General features: G+C 35.9%; 1 protein-coding gene across 2 annotated transcripts; it reads left to right on the top strand.

Annotated features, from left to right (window-relative positions):
- The first annotated feature begins 14,515 nt into the window (after positions 1-14,515).
- Positions 14,516-20,781, top strand: LOC107719292 (poly(rC)-binding protein 3-like). Of its 2 annotated transcripts, none has more exons than XM_016526688.1 (12): positions 14,516-14,629; positions 14,823-14,846; positions 15,014-15,046; positions 15,128-15,244; positions 15,337-15,468; positions 15,668-15,796; positions 16,443-16,589; positions 17,576-17,617; positions 18,126-18,201; positions 19,003-19,055; positions 19,554-19,723; positions 20,553-20,781. In XM_016526688.1, the coding sequence occupies exons 1-12, from the start codon at positions 14,555-14,557 to the stop codon at positions 20,605-20,607; spliced, it is 1,053 nt and encodes a 350-aa protein (XP_016382174.1). In that variant the 5' UTR covers positions 14,516-14,554; the 3' UTR covers positions 20,608-20,781. The 2 variants fall into 2 exon arrangements, with proteins under 2 accessions (XP_016382174.1, XP_016382172.1); XM_016526686.1 differs by lacking the exon at positions 18,126-18,201 and adding an exon at positions 17,876-17,951.
- Positions 20,782-22,069: the final 1,288 nt, after the last annotated feature.

The raw sequence follows: 22,069 nt of genomic DNA, 5'->3' as shown, positions 1-22,069 counted from the left end.
AGAAGGAATCAGCCTCGAGTCAACTGATTGTCTGAGCCGACGTGCAGCATCTTTGGGGAGTTTAATGCTGAAGTCCACTCTATATAAAATAGCTTTACTTTTATAAGTCAAAACAGAGCTGTTCAGTCATAGGCCAATCAGACGCTCAGCCACACGTTTAACACATGCATTCCAGCGAGTCTATGATAACCACTGGAGAGAGAGAACCCTTTTCATCAACAGCCCATCGCTCTAGGCTTGCACCTAAAAGATACAAATGATTCAGACTGAACGTGATATGAATATGATTCTGTAGCTTGTGTAATGTGCTATGATGCTTTGCCAAAGGAGGGCGCTCAAAGCATTGCATGTAAGAAGGTCTAGTAGTCCATGCCATAATCAAGCATGATAGTATCTTAAATTACTAGTTAATACAATACATAAATATATTAACACGTAAAAAAAAAAAAAAACATGTCCTTAATTCAAAGCTTATTTCTGAAAAGTAGAGATGGAATGTGTTATGATTTCTTACCAACAGAGGGCACTCCAGGGTGCGCAATACACATACACACACACACACATATATATATATATATATAGAGAGAGAGAGAGAGAGAGAGAGACACACACACATACATACATACAGTACTGTGCAAAGGTCTTAGGCCATTAGTATTTTCACCAACAAAAAAATGCTTTTAAGCTGGTTAATTCTATCTTTTGCTTTAGTGTGCCAGTAGGAAATATCAGTTTACTTTTCCAAACATTCCTTTTGCCATTTATTGTAATAATCCAGTGAGATTTTTGTATGCACAAGGAATCTGACAACAGCCAGTGCTCCACACAGAGATTTGATCTCACCATCATCCAGTCCATCTGGGATTACATGAAGAAACAGAAAAAAACTAAAATCTAGAAGAACCGCGGCAACATCTCTAAGACACTTGAAGAAATCTTCCTATAGCTATTCAGCTACCTGAAAAACTATGCACTAGTGTACCTAGGACAAAAGCTGTTTTAAACGCAAAGGGTGGTCACACCAAATATTGATTTGATTTAGTTAATAGAAGTTAATTAATAAAACATTTATTTATGACATTATTTTTGAAAGCATCCTCACTTTACAGCATTTTTACACAAGTGCCTGTAGGTTTGGAGGTAGGTTTCTTCAGGTGTCTTGGAGATGTTCTTCTGGATTTAGTCTGCCTCAGTTTTTTTTCTGTTTCTTCAAGTAATTCCAGATGGATTGGATGATGGTGAGATCAGATCTCTGTGTGGAGCACTGGCTGTTGTCAGACTTTTTGTGCATACAAAAAATCTTACTGGATTATTACAATTAATGGCAAAAGGAATCTTCTTAAACATGGTCATCATTTTCATGGGGTGTCGCACTTTTCATTGTAGCAATGTTGTGAAGCACCATGCATACTGTGGAACCTACTTCTGTGGGCCAGGTTACAGAGTTTAGTAAGGGAGTGAGATGTTGATGCAGTAACACATCTTCATTCAGTTGACACATAATTTCCCTATACATTTTACACTCCTGCTTTGTACTTGCATCAACACCAAACCTTCACTTTTCTTAAGTCTAATTAACTATTTTCGAAAGCCAGTGGCTGACATGAATTCAAAACTCAAATATAAATCACTTCAAGAAAATTATTTATCTCATTATCATCAGCAACATGTCATGTGTTTTCTACTATGCGTGTGCATTATGATCCAGGTCAGGAGTGCAAAAGCTTTGTGTGAGAGACAGACTCAAGCTGCTGAGTTTTGTTTCTCTGAGAATAAAGGAACTGCAGCCTCTAGCTGTTGAGATGGACAAATGAGTATTAATGTTTGTGCAATGCTACATAAAGTCTTCTACTGCACATATTTTGGTGTTGAAAAGTGTAAAACTACTCATCATGATCATCTTTAGAAAAAAATATAATTTATTCTGTAAAGCCTGACATATAATACGTCATAAAAAACTAATTTGGCTTAGTTCAGTAATTATTCATCTTGAAATATTACTATTTAAAAGTTATTCTTATGTTTACTTTTTTTAAATCAGTGAAGATTTCACTGCAAAAAGGCATTATACTAGAAGGCTTTCTACTTGCTAAAAATTATAAACTATCAATCAGATGATAGAAGGCATGTAGACCGTTTTGATCATGTTGATAATTTAGAGGCCTTAAAAATATGTGTATAAAATATGACACTGTAGGCTTTATATGGTTAAAATAAATCGATACAATTTAATTTTATTAATTTAAGCATGAACCCTGGTCCGCACCCTTATATTTTACCACTTCTCAAACCTGAGAACCTGAGAATTTCCACTTTTCCTCACTTTCACAGACATCAAGCTCACTGTCCTCACTATCTGTTCTTTTAAAACAATGGTGTAAGAAAAAATGAAGAGGACGTTGAAGATCTCGATAAAGATGTTTATTGCAGCATAGCAGTGACAAAGTACATGTAGAACCTTGGGTTCAACAGTCGGAATGAACCCCGAACATCCTAAACTCAAACCTTTTATACAGTTAGAGTTTACTACCCTTAATGTAAATGAAGTTGCTCCTGTCGTAACAGTTGTGATCTGTATGTTAATGAAGTTCTGACACCTAATTATCTGAGAGGGTTCTTGGTGTCCCACACCCGCTCCCATTCTACAATAGGTCACCATTTGCTCAAGATGTAATCATCCCAAATGATCTGCAAACAACATAACTGTTGACTTTCTTCTTCTCTATAAAAATTAAGCCATTTTGGGAAATAAGAATGATCAAACATCTATTGTGGAGTGGAATCTGGGTCGGTGCAGTCTATAGTTTCTTACAATGGTTATAAATTGTCATGACTGTATCACTACATGTCTGCAAACGTCAATACTCATCAGGTTGAGGTATGTTTTCATTAGTGAAATAAACCTGTTTGTTAATTACAATATACCAGTAGTCAATAGACTATTTTGTGACACCACTTTAGAGAGTGGCCTGTACTGTGTATTGAGTTTGCCTATAGGATGCTTCTCTGTCCTTCACGCCTCTCTGGGCCCATCAGATCACTAAAATAATGTGTACCAGGGACTGTCGATGACTGAATAGATGCTGTTCTCCTTGCTGGAGGCAATAGGGTGGGTATTGTAATAAAGAGCTACCATGCTGACCATACATTCATCAAATTTAGTCTCTCCATACTGGTCCTGATAAGTATCAAACCTTACATTGTTGTATGAATGACTTTAAAGAATACCCTAAAAGTGCCATATCATACATTTTTTAATCATTTCCCCCCCTGAGGTTACCTCATAATGCAAACATATATATTTTTCTCCAAGATAATTTTTCACCCTTTCTCTGATTTTAATTTTAAAAAATCAAACTTTCACCTTAATAAAAAATAAACAACTAGAAATATCATGTCTGAGCAGGCAGGAAGAGTTTTAACACCATTTCCTCATTTACAGTTCTTCTAATGGACCCACAAAAATGTATCATGTGTAAAAGCTGACAACAGACACAATTTTGAGCATGTTGACTAACATGCACACACACAATCTACTATGTTGTTTTTCATTGTTAGCCCATGTTTACATATGTGTTCAATCATTTTTTTCCAACTCATTTGCTTTAGAATAAATATTTGTATTATTAAATGCTTCAAATTAGATTTTCTGGGCAGGGGTTTGGTGTTTAAAAATAAATGTGTATACAAAATATAAACTGTTGTCTATGTTTTCTGTTAGTATTACAACCCATCCTGCTGTTACAACTTACCCTAGCACTATGATAGATTGTAACAGCAGCACCGTTTGTACTTGACATTAAAGCTAGGGTAGGCAATATATATATATATATATATATATATACACACACACACCATAAAATGTTCATCCAATCATTTCAATCGGCCCGAATGCAATAATAAGATGTGCTACCCGCCTGTCAACCTATGTATTTGCATACCTCCGCACAGCCAATAGAGAGAGTTTGGGGCGTGGCAGCAGGCTGAGACAGAGGGTGTTTAGCTCGTATGTATCTTAGCCGGTGTGAAAAAAGAAATTCAGATTTCGCTACAGAAGTGCAAGCCAAAATTCGAAAACTTGCCAAAATATACAGAGACAGAAAAGGATAAACACTGGCAGTGTATTTACAAGATGGAGAAATTTGATGGAATGTTTGGGTTTCAATCGATACGACGAGTTTTGGTCGTCTATGAGTATTGTAGATGTACACCAAACATATACTACCGAAAGAAAAATATACCATCTGACCCATTTAAAAACATTTAACAATCTTTCAGTCTGGGTATCACACTAATGTGTTGTTAACGTGTGTTAAATTGTGAATGCTGTGCTAGATACACAACAACAGCCTCATCTTGTTGATCCGCTGGAGGGATCTGGAAAGAGGAGTAGGTGTAGTGGAAGACTGTGCTGCGTTCTAATAGAGCCTGTGGTGACCTGCAATATTCCTCTCTCAGAGACTCCATGAGGCCTGATACATATGCTAGGAGAAGCAAGCAAAAGTTTAGATCACATTCACTGCTGACCATGCTTTTCCACTTGGCTTCCATCACATCTGCATCTCCATTAGGAGTGGAAGCTGCAGTCCAGTAGAGGTGGTTAATAACAGTTGGCCTTCACTGCTTCAGATCTTCACACTCCCTCATTACTTGCAATGTCTCCCAAAGCCTTATAAACACACCACATGACAGAAAATTACCAATTAGCTGTGCAAACAATGTCACTAAGCTGTAACTAGACTTGATGGTTATAATATTAGCAAACTGAGGTTAACCTACCAGCTATGCCTTCTCATATGGTAACGTTTTTACACGGTATATAACGTTATTGCTAATGCTTACAAGCTAGCTGCGGTGCTTTACAACAACCTATACACATCTCGTTGTGTCTCATTATTTAAATAATTATGTTCACTGATTTGGTAGGTAGCAAATGTTTAAAAACAAGACTTACGGTGCACAGTTCACGTTTTCGTGGAGCAGCATCTCTGAGGGATCCGTGAGCATCATGTCTCCCGCCGGCGGCCGAGTCAGAGGCGGACCGCCCGGGACCCGATGAAGGTGCTGTGTGCATCAGCTCTGAGTCTCACTCGCTTCTTGCTTCGGTATCCCATGTTGAACTGCATCATATCGCCGGGATGATAATCCTCTGGTGTAAAGTGATCGCTAAATTACACACCACGTGCTTTTTTCAAAAACCACAACAAATAAAAAACTCATAAGATACAAATAAAAGCATGCAAAATAAACCATAAAAAACTTTTTAACCCAATATTCTCAGGCAATGTTCTCATAATGTCCGGACCGAACATTCTGATTGGACAAACATTTCTTGGTCCTACGCCTTCCACAGAATATATAAATACATATAAATACATTTAGACCACTTAACTTAATGATTGCTATCGGGATGTGAAGAGACTTTAAACCAGCATAGCAAAAATGTTTCTGTAGACAATCACCTATTGCACCTTTAAGTTGGGGGAAAGTTGTTTGCAGAGGTTGTTTGAAAGTTGTAGTTCCGCTCGGCGACACTAGTAGCGCAGAAACTGCCTACCTTAGCTTTAATTTACACTATTTAAGTTGTACATTTCCAAACTATTTTCATTTGTAGATAAACGTAGAGAATAAATATCAAAGCTTCAGAATTAAGAACAAAAGTTACAGCAAAAATTGTTGCATTGCATACAAGATCTCCCCTACTTCAAATCACACAAACACACAGTGAAATTTTGTTCATCAGAATACATGATCATTTTAGGGGCTCTTTATAAGGTATTGAAAAGTATACGGTTATCTTAAACCTCAAAAGAGTTTTTTTTACATTTGCAGAGAGAATTAGATTTAATTCAGTATTCTGACCCAGTGCTGGGCATCTGACTTATCATTTAGTCTGGGGGGGTATTCCAGAAAGCATTATGTGACACATACCCAGGAATGTTTGGGAGTAAGTGGATAACCCCAGCTTTCAGTTCCAAAAACGTAGATAAATTAAATGGAAAATAAATTATTTTCTACATGGTGTTTCCATATAAAGCTGTGTGTGGACACAAAAATCCCCCAAAAAACCTAAAAAGTCTCAATAATCAAGCCGTTTTGATTTTCTGAGCAGTATGACGTCACAATGCTCAGGCCCTGCCCACGGCCGCTGACGGACTGTCTCGTATTAGCATATCTCCACCCTCAGCCAGTTTTATGCTGTCCACCATTTTCTCCACAGTTGAGCAGCTGTAGCGACAACAGTGTCTTGTAAGCAATGCAAAATGATTGCTATCGGGATGTGAAGAGACTTTCAACCAGCATAACAAAAAATGTTTCTGTAGACAATCACCTATTGCACCTTTAAGTTGGGGGAAAGTTGTTTGCAGAGGTTGTTTGAAAGTTGTAGTTCCGCTCGGCGACACTAGTAGCGCAGAAACTGCCTACCTTAGCTTTAATTTACACTATTTAAGTTGTACATTTCCAAACAATTTTCATTTGTAGATAAACGTAGAGAATAAATATCAAAGCTTCAGAATTAAGAACAAAAGTTACAGCAAAAATTGTTGCATTGCATACAAGATCTCCCCTACTTCAAATCACACAAACACACAGTGAAATTTTGTTCATCAGAATACATGATCATTTTAGGGGCTCTTTATAAGGTATTGAAAAGTATACGGTTATCTTAAAACTCAAAAGAGTTTTTTTTACATTTGCAGAGAGAATTAGATTTAATTCAGTATTCTGACCCAGTGCTGGGCATCTGACTTATCATTTAGTCTGGGGGGGTATTCCAGAAAGCATTATGTGACACATACCCAGGAATGTTTGGGAGTAAGTGGATAACCCCAGCTTTCGGTTCCAAAAACGTAGATAAATTAAATGGAAAATAAATTATTTTCTACATGGTGTTTCCATATAAAGCTGTGTGTGGACACAAAAATCCCCCAAAAAACCTAAAAAGTCTCAATAATCAAGCCGTTTTGATTTTCTGAGCAGTATGACGTCACAATGCTCAGGCCCTGCCCACGGCCGCTGACGGACTGTCTCGTATTAGCATATCTCCACCCTCAGCCAGTTTTATGCTGTCCACCATTTTCTCCACAGTTGAGCAGCTGTAGCGACAACAGTGTCTTGTAAGCAATGCAGGTGTTTTGTAGTTGGATGTAAAAGTGAACATAAGAGTCCTCATTTTCTCCCGACATGAGAGCCACTGAGGACGCAGTGGATTAATTTTGTTTTTGATGGTAATGTCCACCCAATGTAAAAAACAGAAGAGAGTGGTGGAGTGAGCAGTAGCTCATTATCATTTAAAGAGACATGCACCGAAGCGGGTCGCTGTGAACAGAGCTGTTTTTGACAAGGTAAAATGGATGTTGTTTTACATCGCCATTGAGGAATTTTAACCAAAGTATGTTGCAAACATTTCATGAAGACCCTAAAGAATCATACCAACTTGTGGAAAATGGGCATCCGATGTCCCCTTTAATAAGGTAAACTTATAAGATACTTGCAAGAAAGATGATTCGGTATCACCTTCACTTAAATTGATACAATCTATTCCTGTTTATGTGAAATAAGCCTGCTCGAGTAGGTTTGAGCTAACGGACCTGCTGCTATGACAGCAACTCCAGAAGAACTTAACAATCCTGGATCATGTCAAATCGCCAACAGTAAAAATCCATCTAACTGAGTAATCCACGTACGAAGAACAGGCCAAGGTACAGACTTATCATCCAATATCTCAAAAGTGGAAGGGGGTTGGAAAGTGATTGTGTGGCAGTTTACACCAAAGATGCCTGAACATGAACTTTATTTCTTTTGATTGGGCAGACTTTCCCTCCACAACAATCTGGAGCTTCACTGTATTGCCTATTTCAATGTGGAACAAATTTAATGCTCTATTTGTGTCATCTTCCCAGGGGCCACTGAATAGACAGCAGGCTGCATATCACCCTTCATTATAGTCGCAACCAACGATCATAAAACAATTTGTAAAGTTTTTTTTTTTAACTCTAACATTGGAAAAACTTGCATTTTTCTGTTTAATAAATCTAGAGTGTGAGTGTTTTTAAGAAGGAGGTTAAGGAAAGCCCAGAGGAACAAACTATAGCCACTTGGTTTTGAAATCATTAGAATGACGTAGGGCACAAAACACATTTTTTAGTTTTTTCTTTTTCTTTATATAAACCCCCTGTAATGTCCAATGTAAGTACAAGAATGGAGAATATATTTACAGTGACTAACTGAACGGAGCACTTCAGTCATAATGACTGGAGCTTAATCCCTCCACAACTGTCCTAACATCGTCATGGATTTGCTCTGGGTCACTTAATCCATGGAGGAGAACGCTAAAGCTCATTGTAATTCTCGGCTGGCTGGAGCATAGAATTTAAAGTGTAGTAGAGTACATTGGGGCGACAACATAACATTAATGGACAGTCCAATGCCATAATTCACACCTGTGTGCTATAGAATGTAAAGATGTAAATACTCTATCAGTTTCAATGATGGAAGTGATCCTTGTTGCCATGAAGTTGGTACCTATTGTACTCTATATCTTTGGTTTGAAACACTGCTTTGTTTGGTGATGTGGGGCAGGGGGAGATTAGGAGATTTACTTAAGTTATTCATTGTTGGAGTAAATATCTGTCATCATAACTGAGACACCCTCAGGGTAAAGAACATGCATGACACAGATGAGCACCATCCAATTGTTTTTGCTGAATTGCCAGGGTGTTTCATTGGACAGATTCGGATATCTCGCAGGAGGGGAAACCCCTGTGTCCCTGCACCCATGGTCTCCTGACCTGCTTTCAGCATTTCACATCACTGTCCGAAGATCAAAACTGAACCCCAAAATCACTTCAGTCCAAATGCATTTTTGCCATCATTCTGTTTCGCGAGAAAGTCACGAGTTGTGACACTGTGTTCACATGACTCCATCTTCTAGCCAATTGGATGCCACCTTTCAATCTGAGTTAACCAAGAGGATAGGGGAAAAATAATTTTCCATTTGCCAGTCGTTCCGTTTTTATTAATCTTTTTGCAAACATCGAAAGTGGTGGCCATCTGTTTCCAGTAGCACCAAAGGTAAAGCCTCTTTTTAAGCTTCAATTTTTATTGTTTTCTGAGGATGTTTCAGAAGGTTGTTTTGTTCCGAATATTCATTATTATATGCATTTAAAATTTGAACGGAAATGAAAATGGATTATATGCAACCTACATATTATGGCACATATATTTTTCTTAATGTATATTTACTTTTGATTGAAAACATACATTTTGACGTTGTACATCATTTTGGATGATCATACTATAAATAGCATTATGAAATGTTAGACAATACCTTTGACATATCTGCTTTGAAACTAGTTTTGTTTTCTAGGCCAACCGTAGGTCAAACATATCATTAATTCATGAATCGCTAGAACTATCATTTAAACCTTGCTGGACATTGTTCGGAAATGGTTGTATTTTATTCTCGAGGACATGCCTAAATGAGTCACTACACCTAATTAAACAAATACAAAGGAACAATACATGTTTGAGGAAAGTGTGGCTATCTCTTGGGAAAATTGGTCAATTAGATCTCCTTTATTTCTTCCTCACTTGCTGTCTGCACAACGATATGTACATTTAACGAAGCTTATGTAAGATAATTAAATTATTGGATAATTACCACGTCCACGAGACTTGTCTATGGGTATCTGCACTCTCTTTGCATATGACAGATAGCTGAGGTGGCACTGCGCCGAAATTGACTTTGATCAGAACTGAAAATATCTGAACAGTCATTATCCTGATTATCATCATCATAAAATAGCGATATCAATTCATGCTCCTAGGTTTACTAGGGTGATTCAGGATATGTGGTTCTTCAGGGGATTTCAATTTTAAAGCCACTTTGGCCATCAATGAATATGCAACATTTACATAAAAATCACTTATATGTTCAAGCTAAAAGAAGTCAATGACATCTAGTTAATTTGCAACACATGGTATACAGGGTATCAATTTGCCATGTCTTTGCATGAAAATGACACGCGTAACTTTTCTTTGATCCAATAATGGTTTAAGTCTTATACCAGAACCTCCTCTGCAATATTTGTTTGACAATGGCTAGACAAAAGCAGGTAGACCACTGCAAAATTCCATTATTTTACACTGTTAGAAACTATCAAACCGAGAGAATGCTTAGAGACAGTGACATGTTGGAATTAGATCCGCTGTCATTCATGATTCAATGTAAACTGTGTTTGTATTTCTTGGCTGAATCACAAGTTTGAGAAAATCATTTTGTTTTCTTGTGACTCTTCTTGAAATTCAAGCTAATGAGTGGGTTTATTAACTTTAAACCACCTTTCTAAATGTTGTCTTAGTGTAATTGTCAGTTTGCATTCAATCAATAAGCTCTTGTTTATTTCTATGAAGTTCAGTATACTAAAAATAATATCTGTTACCACAATAGACAGGACAAAATTACAATATTATAGGACAGTAATAAAAATAATAATATTATGAGACAATAAATCCCCCCAAAAAATCATTCATCTTCAAATGTGTTGCAAGTCAGCAAGTTACTAAAAACAAATAAAAATGGACATGTATATAATAAGAATAAAGTGGTCTCTCTTTAATGTTTTCATTGTTAATATCTCCTTTCTGTATTTAATGCAGTTCATGCCTCAGTAGGTTTAAATAAGAGATGTCACTCTTTATTGGAACTAAAACCTCAGTCGCAGTGCATAGAGTGAAGACCCTCTTCTAACAATACATTTTTCTACATTGAGTGCCGTGCAGAGATGCGCAATGGAAACGGGGGGAGCTTTTTCTGAGCATTGCTCAGCCATGCACAAAGCGTGCTTAATTTGATAGTCGCTCCAGAGGAAGAGGCCAGAAGCTCTTTAGTAGAAAGCCTGACCCACTTTCCCAATCAGATGTCATGAGCAGTGCTGCTCTTACAATGCTGTGCACAGGCCAAAATCTCTGACGGTGCTTCTGAAATTAGATGGGGTGCTCTAATAGTTAAACTGTGGACATAATGTGTAGGCCACAGTACCTCAGGTAATGTGTATTGTACCACCGGTATACTGTAAGTACAAAAGTAGCTAGAATAGACTACATGGTTGATATTTACTCTGTATTCAGTGATATAATGGCATTACTTAAACAACTGTGCAATAGTATTAAAAAATATATATCATACAAGGCATGACCTTGCTGTGTCAGCATAACAAAGGATGTAGAACCATGCAAAAATTACAAAAGAATGGGTAAATCAAGCCAGATCTTTCCATATGACTTTTAGTTTGAGTGCCAGGAAAATCAAAGTAGATGGCCAAGAATATATAGAAAAAAAACGTATACTTTGTATAGTATGTTAGTTCTAATAATGGTTTCCTGACTTATTGTAAATGTAAAAATAAAAAAAATAAAAAAATAAATAAAAAACAAGATGTTAATTCATTTGTAATATCAAAATGTACTAAATGCATTTTACACTGCCTTTATTAAAAAATAAATAAATCATTTTAATGATCATTTAAATCTAAAATATATCATATTCATTTTTATAAATGAATCCGTTTTCTCTGCACATATGGTAAACATGGCAAGTGATGCATTATAGTAGCTTTCTGCAATCACTGACGTAGAGTCAGCTTTTGCATTTCACTAATCTTTAAGGTTTGGATTTGACTTTATGAAATTTATCCTAGACCAGCAGTTACAGACAACTTTATACTGGAGTAGCAATTGGAAGCAATAGGCAATGAAAATTTTCCGCCATGAATTCTCTATGTGCAAGCTGAGGTCATAAATCAAATGGTATAGGCATGAAAGCAGAATATTCCTGATTCAAAACAGCAAATTGGAGCAAATTGTATTGGTGCAGGGTTTTTTTGTGTGTGTGCATTGGCTGTGATTCAGCAGTGAAATCTGCTAATAAATAACTTGCTAATAAAATAAATAAAAGAAAACAAGAAACCTGTATTCAGCATTGTTTGCACATTTATTAATCCATGAACTTTTGTATCAGTGTGTGTGTGTGTGTGTGTGTAGAAGCGATGAAAAGATGAGTTTGAAAAAGAGAATGAGTTTGCTAATTTGAAGCAAACATGTCTCAAACAGTGCCATATGTGGCCATTTTGTTTTCTACACAACCGCATCACATCAGACAGAAGTGAAACACTAATTAGACATAACGATGCAAAAACAAAGCTCCTGTCCACACTATCTTAGTAGGGCCTTTCCTCTGAGGCATTATGGGAGCAAAAGTATTTCAGAATCAGACCTGATTCATCTGTGATCCCCTTGGCACAAAATAATGCCATCTGTTTCAGCCTGATTGGCCGTTATGACAGTGTGTTGTGTATAATCCTCCCTCATGATTAATGGCTCATCCCACTGTTAACATTTTTCTCTTCTTCAAAAATGTATCTCCTGTTCCACAAGCTATTTAGCTTTTAAGAATTGAATACATCAAGATGTGAGATGTTTCTACTATGACATATCTTTCAACCTCTTCTTTTATATAACCGAGGAGGTTTATTTATTTGCCTCCAGCTTCTAGTCTTCTAGGCCTGGCACTGATCGTAGATTTCTGTAGATTATTTTTGCTGTTAAAACTAGACACAACCCCTGGATGTTGTTAATCTGGATTAAAGTCTTTATGTAATCTGGCGTCCTGTGGGAGATTGGAGGACATCTGGCTGTAGATCTCATCCATCTCTATCTGTCCCCTGCTACCTCTGCCTGCTGGTCTGAGATGGGCAGAGCAACATTCTAAACATTTTGATTGTTTGATTGATTTTATTGTACAATTTATTCAGAGAAATTAATGCTTTCTGAAATTATATTCTTTCTTATTTGTAATAAAACAGCATTTTATTTTATATACAGATTACTTGTTTATTTTAGCCAGTCATCTGAGCTGTGAAATGAGAGATGGTCCTCACTGCAGAACACAAGATCCAGGGGGCATGGTTGGATCCAGATCCAACTCCTCCCACCTTACATATACCTAAACCTACCCGTCTCCACCCCCTGATACCTAAACCCACCCATCTCCACCCCTAAACCTACCAATCTCCACCCCCTAGATGTGGATCCAACCACGCCCCCTGGATCTTGTGTTCTGCAGTGAGGGGCTATGTGAAATGATGCAGCCATGGGAAAATTATCTCTTGACATGCTGATAAACTCTGACTGGCTGATGACATGACTATAATGCACACAATCCATTAATTAACGACTGATCTGTGTCAAAGGCTGCAGACAGGGATAATAATAATAATAATACATAATTATTTTATGCTTTTTTTCACCTTGCAAGATACATGGTCACTGGCAAAGCATCTGCTATAATCTAATTAAATAAATTTACTTCGAACTGATTTAGTAAACTATTTAGCTTTTTCAAGGTATTATAATCTCTGATGTTAAACAACCAAAACTTGACCTTAGCAATATGTATTAGAGTTGATATGACTCAGATGTCACTCTAGTTTTTCCATAAAACTTTTGTTTCTCTGATTATGACAGTGTGAAAGTCACATTTACTAAATGGAACAAGTGCATTTCACTCAAAAATGACTGAAAATTCATTTCACTGAATAGAAAAGGTTATGTGAACTCAGTAACTGATTATATAAATGAGAAAATAAACCGAATTAGTTACAGCAGATTCCTAGTTCCCAGCTTTGCTTTAGACCCAGTAAGAATAGTAAATGTAAAAATTAAGTGTTAGCTTATGTGTTTTTGCAAAATATGAATATATGTGATGTCTGTTAGTGTTTAATGTTCTGTCATGTTTAGACTTAATCAGAGTTTTGGAGGTTACCATTGTGCTGAAGAGCAGAGACTGGTTGATGATGAGCCAATGAATAGTGAGCTAATATTTATGCTGATTTATTTAAAGACCAGTAACTACACTTGCTCATAGTGCAGTCTCTTTGTTCGTTATGTTAGCACATCATATGCGCTATTGCTAGTTAGCAGTTAACTGCAAGACGTTTGAGTTAATTTAATATTAATGGTTTTGTTAAATGTGAGCCAAAATCATCACAATTAAAAGAACCAAAGACTTAAACCACTTCAGTCTGTGTGCATTGAATTTATTTAATACACAAGTTTCACAATTTGAGTTGAATTACTGAAATAAATGAACTTTTCCATGACATTCTAATTTATTGAGATGCACCTGTACTCGCTACAATGAAATCTCAGAAACACAAAGTATTTGAATAAAGTGTTTAGTTTAATTGTATATTAAGAAAAAAATATTTTTCAGTGAGCTCAAATGAAATAAGTTCACTGTACTCATTACTATTGGTTTTTAAAACTTAGACGGATTAAGGTAATCAGTTTCTTGAAACTGAAATGAGTTATCCTAAATTGTTGGGTTTTCCAGTGTAATAATACATTTGAATCTGCTTTTGTAAAATGAAAATATTAAAATAAGCATGTAAGGTTTTTTGTTGCTTCTTTCAAATTTTTAGGTGACTGTGTGGTGACCACTGGCCCCTATTCCTGCTCCTGTGAGTTAATCACCCAGTCCTAAATCCTCACCATGGAGTCCATCAAAGTGCAACCTGAAGGAGGACTCAATGTCACTCTGACTATCAGACTCCTCATGCATGGCAAGGTAAAAGAACAGCATGCATCTAATCTAAAATTTTCACATACACAATTTACTGCACCATGGTAATAATTCCACCAGTGATAAAGAACAGATTGTGGACATATTACTATGTAAGAGGACAAAAATGTCTCTCCTTAAAAGGAAATAGATAGAAGTTTGTTATTAAAATAAACACATTATCTATTTTATCTTGCAGGAGGTTGGCAGCATTATAGGCAAGGTAAAAAGACACATTCAGCCAACAAGACAATACTTGCAAATACTTGAGTTTGTAACAGTCTTTTTTTTTTTTGGTACTGTATGGATTTTAACATGTATTTATTAGAAATGTAAATTGTACAATCATTAATATCTGTGTTTTATCAAAAATGCAATTATTCTTTTCAGAAAGGGGAAACTGTGAAGAAGATGCGTGAGGATGTAAGTAACGTTACAATTCATTTTAGTAGCTGTAATAAGTGTAACATGGTTATTAACAAACAACACAAACTGTTTCTACAGAGTAATGCACGCATAAATATTTCAGAGGGGAATTGCCCAGAGAGAATAGTTACCATCACAGGACCCACAGATGCCATATTCAAGGCCTTCGCCATGATCACATACAAGTTTGAAGAAGTATTAGACCTTTTTCTAATGAAAATGTTATTAAAACCCCAAAAGAAATCAATAAAAACTGTAATAGAAATTGATGTTTTGGTTCTACGCAGGATATTGTTAACTCTATGAGCAATAGCCAGGCTACTAGTAAGCCTCCAGTGACTTTGCGTTTGGTGGTGCCGGCCAGTCAATGTGGCTCTCTAATTGGGAAAGGAGGCTCCAAGATCAAGGAGATGAGGGAGGTACGTTCAAACTTATTATTTCTTTATGATCTACATATTTCATAAAGTGCAGCAATATTTATTTTAATGCACAGAATGCCATTGTTACTCCAAGACAACAGCGAAACTAAACATTTTTACTTGGATTATACAGGAAGCATGGTAGTGCTGTGTTCCAAGGGTTTCTATCCTGTCTGATTGTACTGTGCATGTTCTCCAGTCTACAGGGGCTCAAGTGCAAGTGGCTGGAGACATGTTGCCCAATTCTACTGAGCGGGCAGTCACTATCTCAGGTGCTCCAGAGGCCATTATTCAGTGTGTGAAGCAGATCTGTGTGGTCATGTTGGAGGTAAGTAATAAGACAAATTACAGTGGTTTTGAGGTTAAAGAAATAGTTCACTCAACTCTCACTCTCATGTTGTTCCAAAGTTGAATGGTTTTCTGACTTCTGTGGAACACAAAAGAAGATATTTTGAAGAATGTTCCAGCTGTTTTTGTCCATATAATGAAAATCAAAACTCTCAAGCTACAAAAAGGCAGTGTGATGAACAGATAGAAATCTAACACTTTATCCACTTTCAGATCAATTCCAAACATTGATCAGCACATGCATACACAGATGATGTAATCAAATATTGCGACACAAACCTCAAACATCAACTAAGGTCAACCCTCATTGGTTCTTGCACGTCACATGACCAAATGTTGTGAAGTGCAAAAACCACAGGTATGGGTTAATTTTGAACATTCTTAAAAAGATCTCATTTTGTGGAAATAACATAAACAGAACAACGTTGTGTGACAGATTTAAAACAGATGTTTAGATTTGAATATCAGCATATATTCTTATGTCAAAGAGGGAGCTGATTTTTTATCATGGTCTCATTTTGGTAAGCATCTATTACATTCTGTTCTATTATAGTTTGCCCTCACTTTTCTTTTTTCCTAATTTCCATCTTTTCCATCTTTATTTGACCTCCACTGACTTTTGCCAGTCCCCACCCAAAGGTGCCACAATTCCATATAGACCGAAGCCTGCCACTGCACAAGTCATTTTCTCTGGGGGCCAGCTAAGAGCAGATACTCTGACAGCACCAGCCACAGCCAACCTCAGCTTGTTACTGCAGCATCAGCCTCTGCCTGTAAGTATGGTTAAGCTATACACTATTACTACTACAGGCATACAGTATATACAAACATAGTATTAGTATATTAAAAATAAACTAGAGGGATGTGAGCCACTTGCCAAGATAAATTCTCATCTTTTTGCTTAGAAAAAACTTTATGAAGTTATGATACTTATGATATGTAATTCTAAGTCCTAAACAAGTATACCTATTCCTATGGGGTGATAAATGTAAAATGTAATGACAGTCTTTTTGGATAATTGAATTACTTGAAGAAATTCTAACAAGATACAGTTATATTTTAATAGAATTCGTACAAAAAGACAAAAGCCAGTTGGATTTCATCCACAGAAAATGTAAAGCCAGCACATGATTTCATGTACAGAAAGAAAAAAGCCAGCTGGATTTCATTAACAGAAATGTAACAGCACTTCATTTCATTCACAAAATCAAATGTTAATTTACTTAATTGATTAATTTCATGGATAAAAGTAAATGCATTTGGTCCACAAAAGGAAATGCATATTGTGACATGATGAATCATGAAATGGAATGTGCAAATAACATTTTGTGGACAAATAATGCAGACAATCCTTTTCATAGTCGAAATACAGTATCTCATTCAAAGACTGAGCATTTTGTGGACTACAAATTATGCATTTGATAATCTCCATGAAAGCTGTTTTCTCTTACCCACAAAATTAAAAGTACATTCACCCTTCTGTGCACAAAATGGAAGGAACTTAGAATTTTGTGCAAAAAAATACTATATTTTGATTAATGAAACACAAAGACTTGTGTGTACAAAAATGTATTTAATTGTAACTTAAATGTAACATTTTGTGTCACATAGTTAATTCAGGCCATGAAATTAATTAGTTTTCACTCGACGGCCATGTGTTCCACATGTAAAATTTGATTATATTAAATACGTCTATGTGTACAGTACATTGATGTTGAATTCTGTACATGTACATTGAAGATTCTTTTTCCTTTCTTAGGCCTACACCATTCAGGGACAATATGCCATCCCACACCCAGACGTGAGTACAACTTCTAATTCTTCGTACCTCTTTAGTGTAGTGTTCTTGTTAACCTTTGTTAACCTTTTTTTATGACCTGCTTTACTAAAATTCATACAACTGATATGTTTGTGTTTTTTATAGAAGGCAGAGTCATAAATGAGATTTCTCACAGCTTCCCCTTGTTAGTGTCTAGATGAGTTTGTGAAGGTCCAAGCAGAACTCCTTTATTTAATCATAACTTCTTAGGTGTACTGACCCTCCTCCCTCCCCCAGCAGTTGACAAAGCTCCATCAGCTGGCTATGCAGCAAACCCCCTTTACCTCCCTCGGACAGACTACCCCAGCTTTCCCTGGTACGTACACAACCCCCCCCGCTACACACCCTTCACTATATACCTGTAGGTCTTTCATTCACTTTTGTCTTTCACTCTTCTCCCCCAGGATGGGTTTTTGTGAAGGTCCAAGCAGAACTCCTTTATTTAATCATAACTTCTTAGGTGTACTGACCCTCCTCCCTCCCCCAGCAGTTGACAAAGCTCCATCAGCTGGCTATGCAGCAAACCCCCTTTACCTCCCTCGGACAGACCACCCCAGCTTTCCCTGGTACGTACCCAACCCCCCCGCTACACACCCTTCACTATATACCTGTAGGTCTTTCATTCACTTTTGTCTTTCACTCTTCTCCCCCAGGATGGGTTGCATATTAGTACCTTAAAGGTATATATTAGTACCTAAAGTATACATATTAGTGCCTAAGTGGTACCTTTTGAAAGGATACCACCCAACAGCAGTGTATATAGTGGCAATTAACCTCTCCCTAATGCAAACATTTATTAGATGGATGGAAATATGCTACACATGTAGCATAAGATCAAAACAAAACAAAACAGCTGGTTGCACAACTGTGGTTGCCAGAATCAGCATATTAAGTTTTACATTTTAAACTTAAATTTACAGTAAAAAAAAAAAAAAAGTCACATAAACCGTAATGTACCTAACTGATAAGAAAAAACTAAGAATAATTTTTATTTCAATGGAAAAACCCTCAAATGTGAAGTGTCACACAGAGAATTCTGGGAATGTCAATTTATGTATTTGTCACTGTAAATTACAAGAGGACTTGTTCTTTTTCACTTCCAAAAACTGTAAATTTAACAGTGTTTTACTTATTAACAGTATTTAAAATTTCATGATATGTCCCATTACATTTATTACAGTTTTTCACCATATATAGTAAGGGAACTTACCATGAACTAATTAACAGGTTTTTACTGTAGCATTTTTAGTCTTTTATCATTAAAATTACAACAATTTTTACAGTGTACAGTTTTAACATGGTTAATATTGTGGGGGGAAAAATGCTCTCTATGTTTCTCAGTTCTCCCGCTCTCTTTCTGTTTCTAGGTGTGGATGCCAGTTCACAGGCCAGTACTCATGAACTCACCATTCCAAATGATGTGAGCATAATTCTTTGTCTTCAGTAACCCCCTCATTGGGCAATTGGGACCCACTTTATATTAAGTGGCCTTAACAACTATGTACTTACCTTTAAATTAATAATTTGGTACAATGCACTTATTGTGTACATACATGTTTTTACATTGTACTTATATTTTAAAAATACCTGCTGCATGTAATTACATCTGTAATAAATTTCTGTAATTACATTTATAATTACACTGTTGACCCATCCCTTACACCTTAACCTCCCTTAAACCTACCCATACCAACAAACCTGTCCCTAACCTTACCCGTATCCCACCTCAATAGCAGCAAAAGTGTTTTGCAATACAATATGAACACAATAAGTACATTGTACTTAATTTTTGATGTAAGTACATAGTAGTTAAGGCCACTTAATATAAAGTGGGGCCGGCAATTGTATTAAAGAAGAATTTAAGGAAGAGTTGTTGATTTTCCAAACTGACTTTAATCTGTCTGCTTTATTATTCTAGCTAATAGGCTGCATAATCGGACGTCAGGGCACAAAAATTAATGAAATCCGTCAAATGTCTGGGGCTCAGATCAAAATTGCTAATGCCATGGAGGGGTCATCAGACCGTCAGATCACCATTACTGGAACACCTGCCAACATCAGCCTGGCACAGTACCTCATAAATGCCAGGTGAGATTCAAAGCAAGCAATGACATGTAACTGGTAAAAACAGATGTTTTTTTTAATACTAAACTAATAATTTTACTGGGTTTTAGGGGTAAAAAAAATTATTAAATATTCACCAAAAAGCTAATTTTTTAACAGAAGAGTCTTATGTTCACCAATGCTGAATTTATGTAATGGGGGAAAAAAGTCAAAACAGTAATATTGTAAAATATCATCACAATTTAAAATGACTGATTTACATTTTAATACAGTATAATTAAAATTCACATTTTTTTTCTCTGAAATAGCAACGCTCTATTTGTAATGACTATTACTCCAGTCTTCAGTGTTCCCTAATAAATCATCTAATATGTGATTTAGTATTCAAGAAAAAAACGTTCTTATTATTATTATAATTAGTCGAAAATGGTGCATTAATGAAGTTTGGAAGTTTTTTTTTTTCCAGGATTGAAAGAAGTTGCAGTAGAGTTAAAGAACAACAAAATTAATTTGAAATATAACTGTCTTTATAATGCATTCTTGCTGAAAAAAAGTATCCATTTCTTTAAAAGTAAAAAAAATATTTGAATGGTAGCGTATATTATTAACTTTTGCTTACACCACATTACATTTTTATTTTTAAATACATTTTTAAATATGTCTTGAAAATGGTTTACATATACCTAAAACAACTGAAACAGCATAAATATAAAGATTCCATTTCTAACTTGATTCATGCAATGTTCAAAAGTTTTTTGGGGGTTTTTTATGTTTCCTTGTCGTGAACAGTTTTATTGGTCATTGATCCTTATGCTGTACATGCTTACATTTTTTGCCATTATACTCTCTGCAGGTTCAGAGATGTGGCAGCCATGTGGACTGACCCTTCAACCATGACAACCTCCTGAAATCATATTATGCTCTGTTTATCTAAGACGTTCTGGTCTTTAACTGTTTTTGGGCCTCATCGGTGTTCTTAAAACCTGGGAATTGATATAGTCAGACATTTGTGTCTCAGGATTGTTGAACTACAATTAGTGTAATTAAGCCAGTTCAATTTACTCATTCCATAAAATAACAAAAAAACAGGAGCCTCTGCAAACTGTATTTATTGTCTACATTGAATAGTCTCTTCAGTAAAAAGTATTCTAATAAGCAGCCTATATTTTGGCAATTTTGGAATTTATTAATTAGATATAGTTTTGAGTTTTAGCAAAGAAACTTAGCAGATGATCTAATCATGTGTGATTTAATGATTTTTCAGCCTTTCAAAAAAAGACCTGATTGTTTCACTTTTGACATTTTACTTGGCTAAACATTATTGATGTTGACTGTGCTTCAAGTAATTGTAATAGTTTATGAAGCAATGTACTTTGTTTACATCTTTGTTTAATGCTGTGTTGTGCACTGCAATAATGTGAATAATTGAAAGTGTCAGACATAAGTAGTCTAGACAAAAGTAAGATTAACTATCATCAGTGGGCCACAGAAGAATTGACACTTTTTGGCAATGCATCTGTGATTATACAGTAAGGAAGCAAGTAATAGAAGTTGATTTGAATGTAATGATGTGACTTTTTAACAGGTCATTTGCTGTTTAGCTTGTCAAATGCACACCCAGTCCCAGATGGATGAAACAACAGTCTACAGTACTATACATTTGCTCAAGCTCTTTAGGTTTTCTTTTCAAACTTGTCTCAATAGCTTGTGATTACATTGTTAGTTGGATTCACAAGTTGTATATCTACTGTATATGCTCTGTGTTAAAAGTTCTGTGTTCAGAATGTTTATTATTTATATCAAAGAAATGGGCTTTGATGAGTTAAAATGTAATGTAGAATTATTTCATGTATGCATTTTGGTGTTGACTTCTATTTAAGATTTTATGTGATGATTTATGCAAGAGTTCTTAATACAAATCCAGTGAGTTCATATAAGTGAATATGTATCTTTTTCTGTAATTTCTAGTGGTTAATAGACCATTAATTGTGCTCTGTTGACACAGTGACTTTTGTATATTCATACCCATATAACAGGGTCTGAATTTACAAGCATGGCTATTCTGAATGTCTTAACACTCTTGGCAGTCTTTCTATACAGTATACAGTATATCTCATATAATCAGTTATGACACAAAAATGGTTGACACTGGACTTTTATTAAACTAATGTGCTTGTTTTATTTATTTATTTTTTCTTGTTTTAATCCATGCGGACTATAGTATTTCCCACAAAGAAACTTTGGTTTCTGTGATTGCTGCTGAATGACTCATGGTTTGACTTGCAACTTGCAGAATGCTTTCATATGCATATTCATATTAATTTTTTTTCTAATAAAGTCTCTTGATCTCACATGGGTTCTGTGTTTTTT

The sequence above is a fragment of the Sinocyclocheilus rhinocerous genome, unplaced genomic scaffold (assembly GCF_001515625.1).
Source record: "Sinocyclocheilus rhinocerous isolate Xijiao unplaced genomic scaffold, SAMN03320098_v1.1 scaffold1142, whole genome shotgun sequence".
Classification (NCBI taxonomy): domain Eukaryota; kingdom Metazoa; phylum Chordata; class Actinopteri; order Cypriniformes; family Cyprinidae; genus Sinocyclocheilus; species Sinocyclocheilus rhinocerous.
This window is presented reverse-complemented; position numbering and strand designations above follow the sequence as displayed.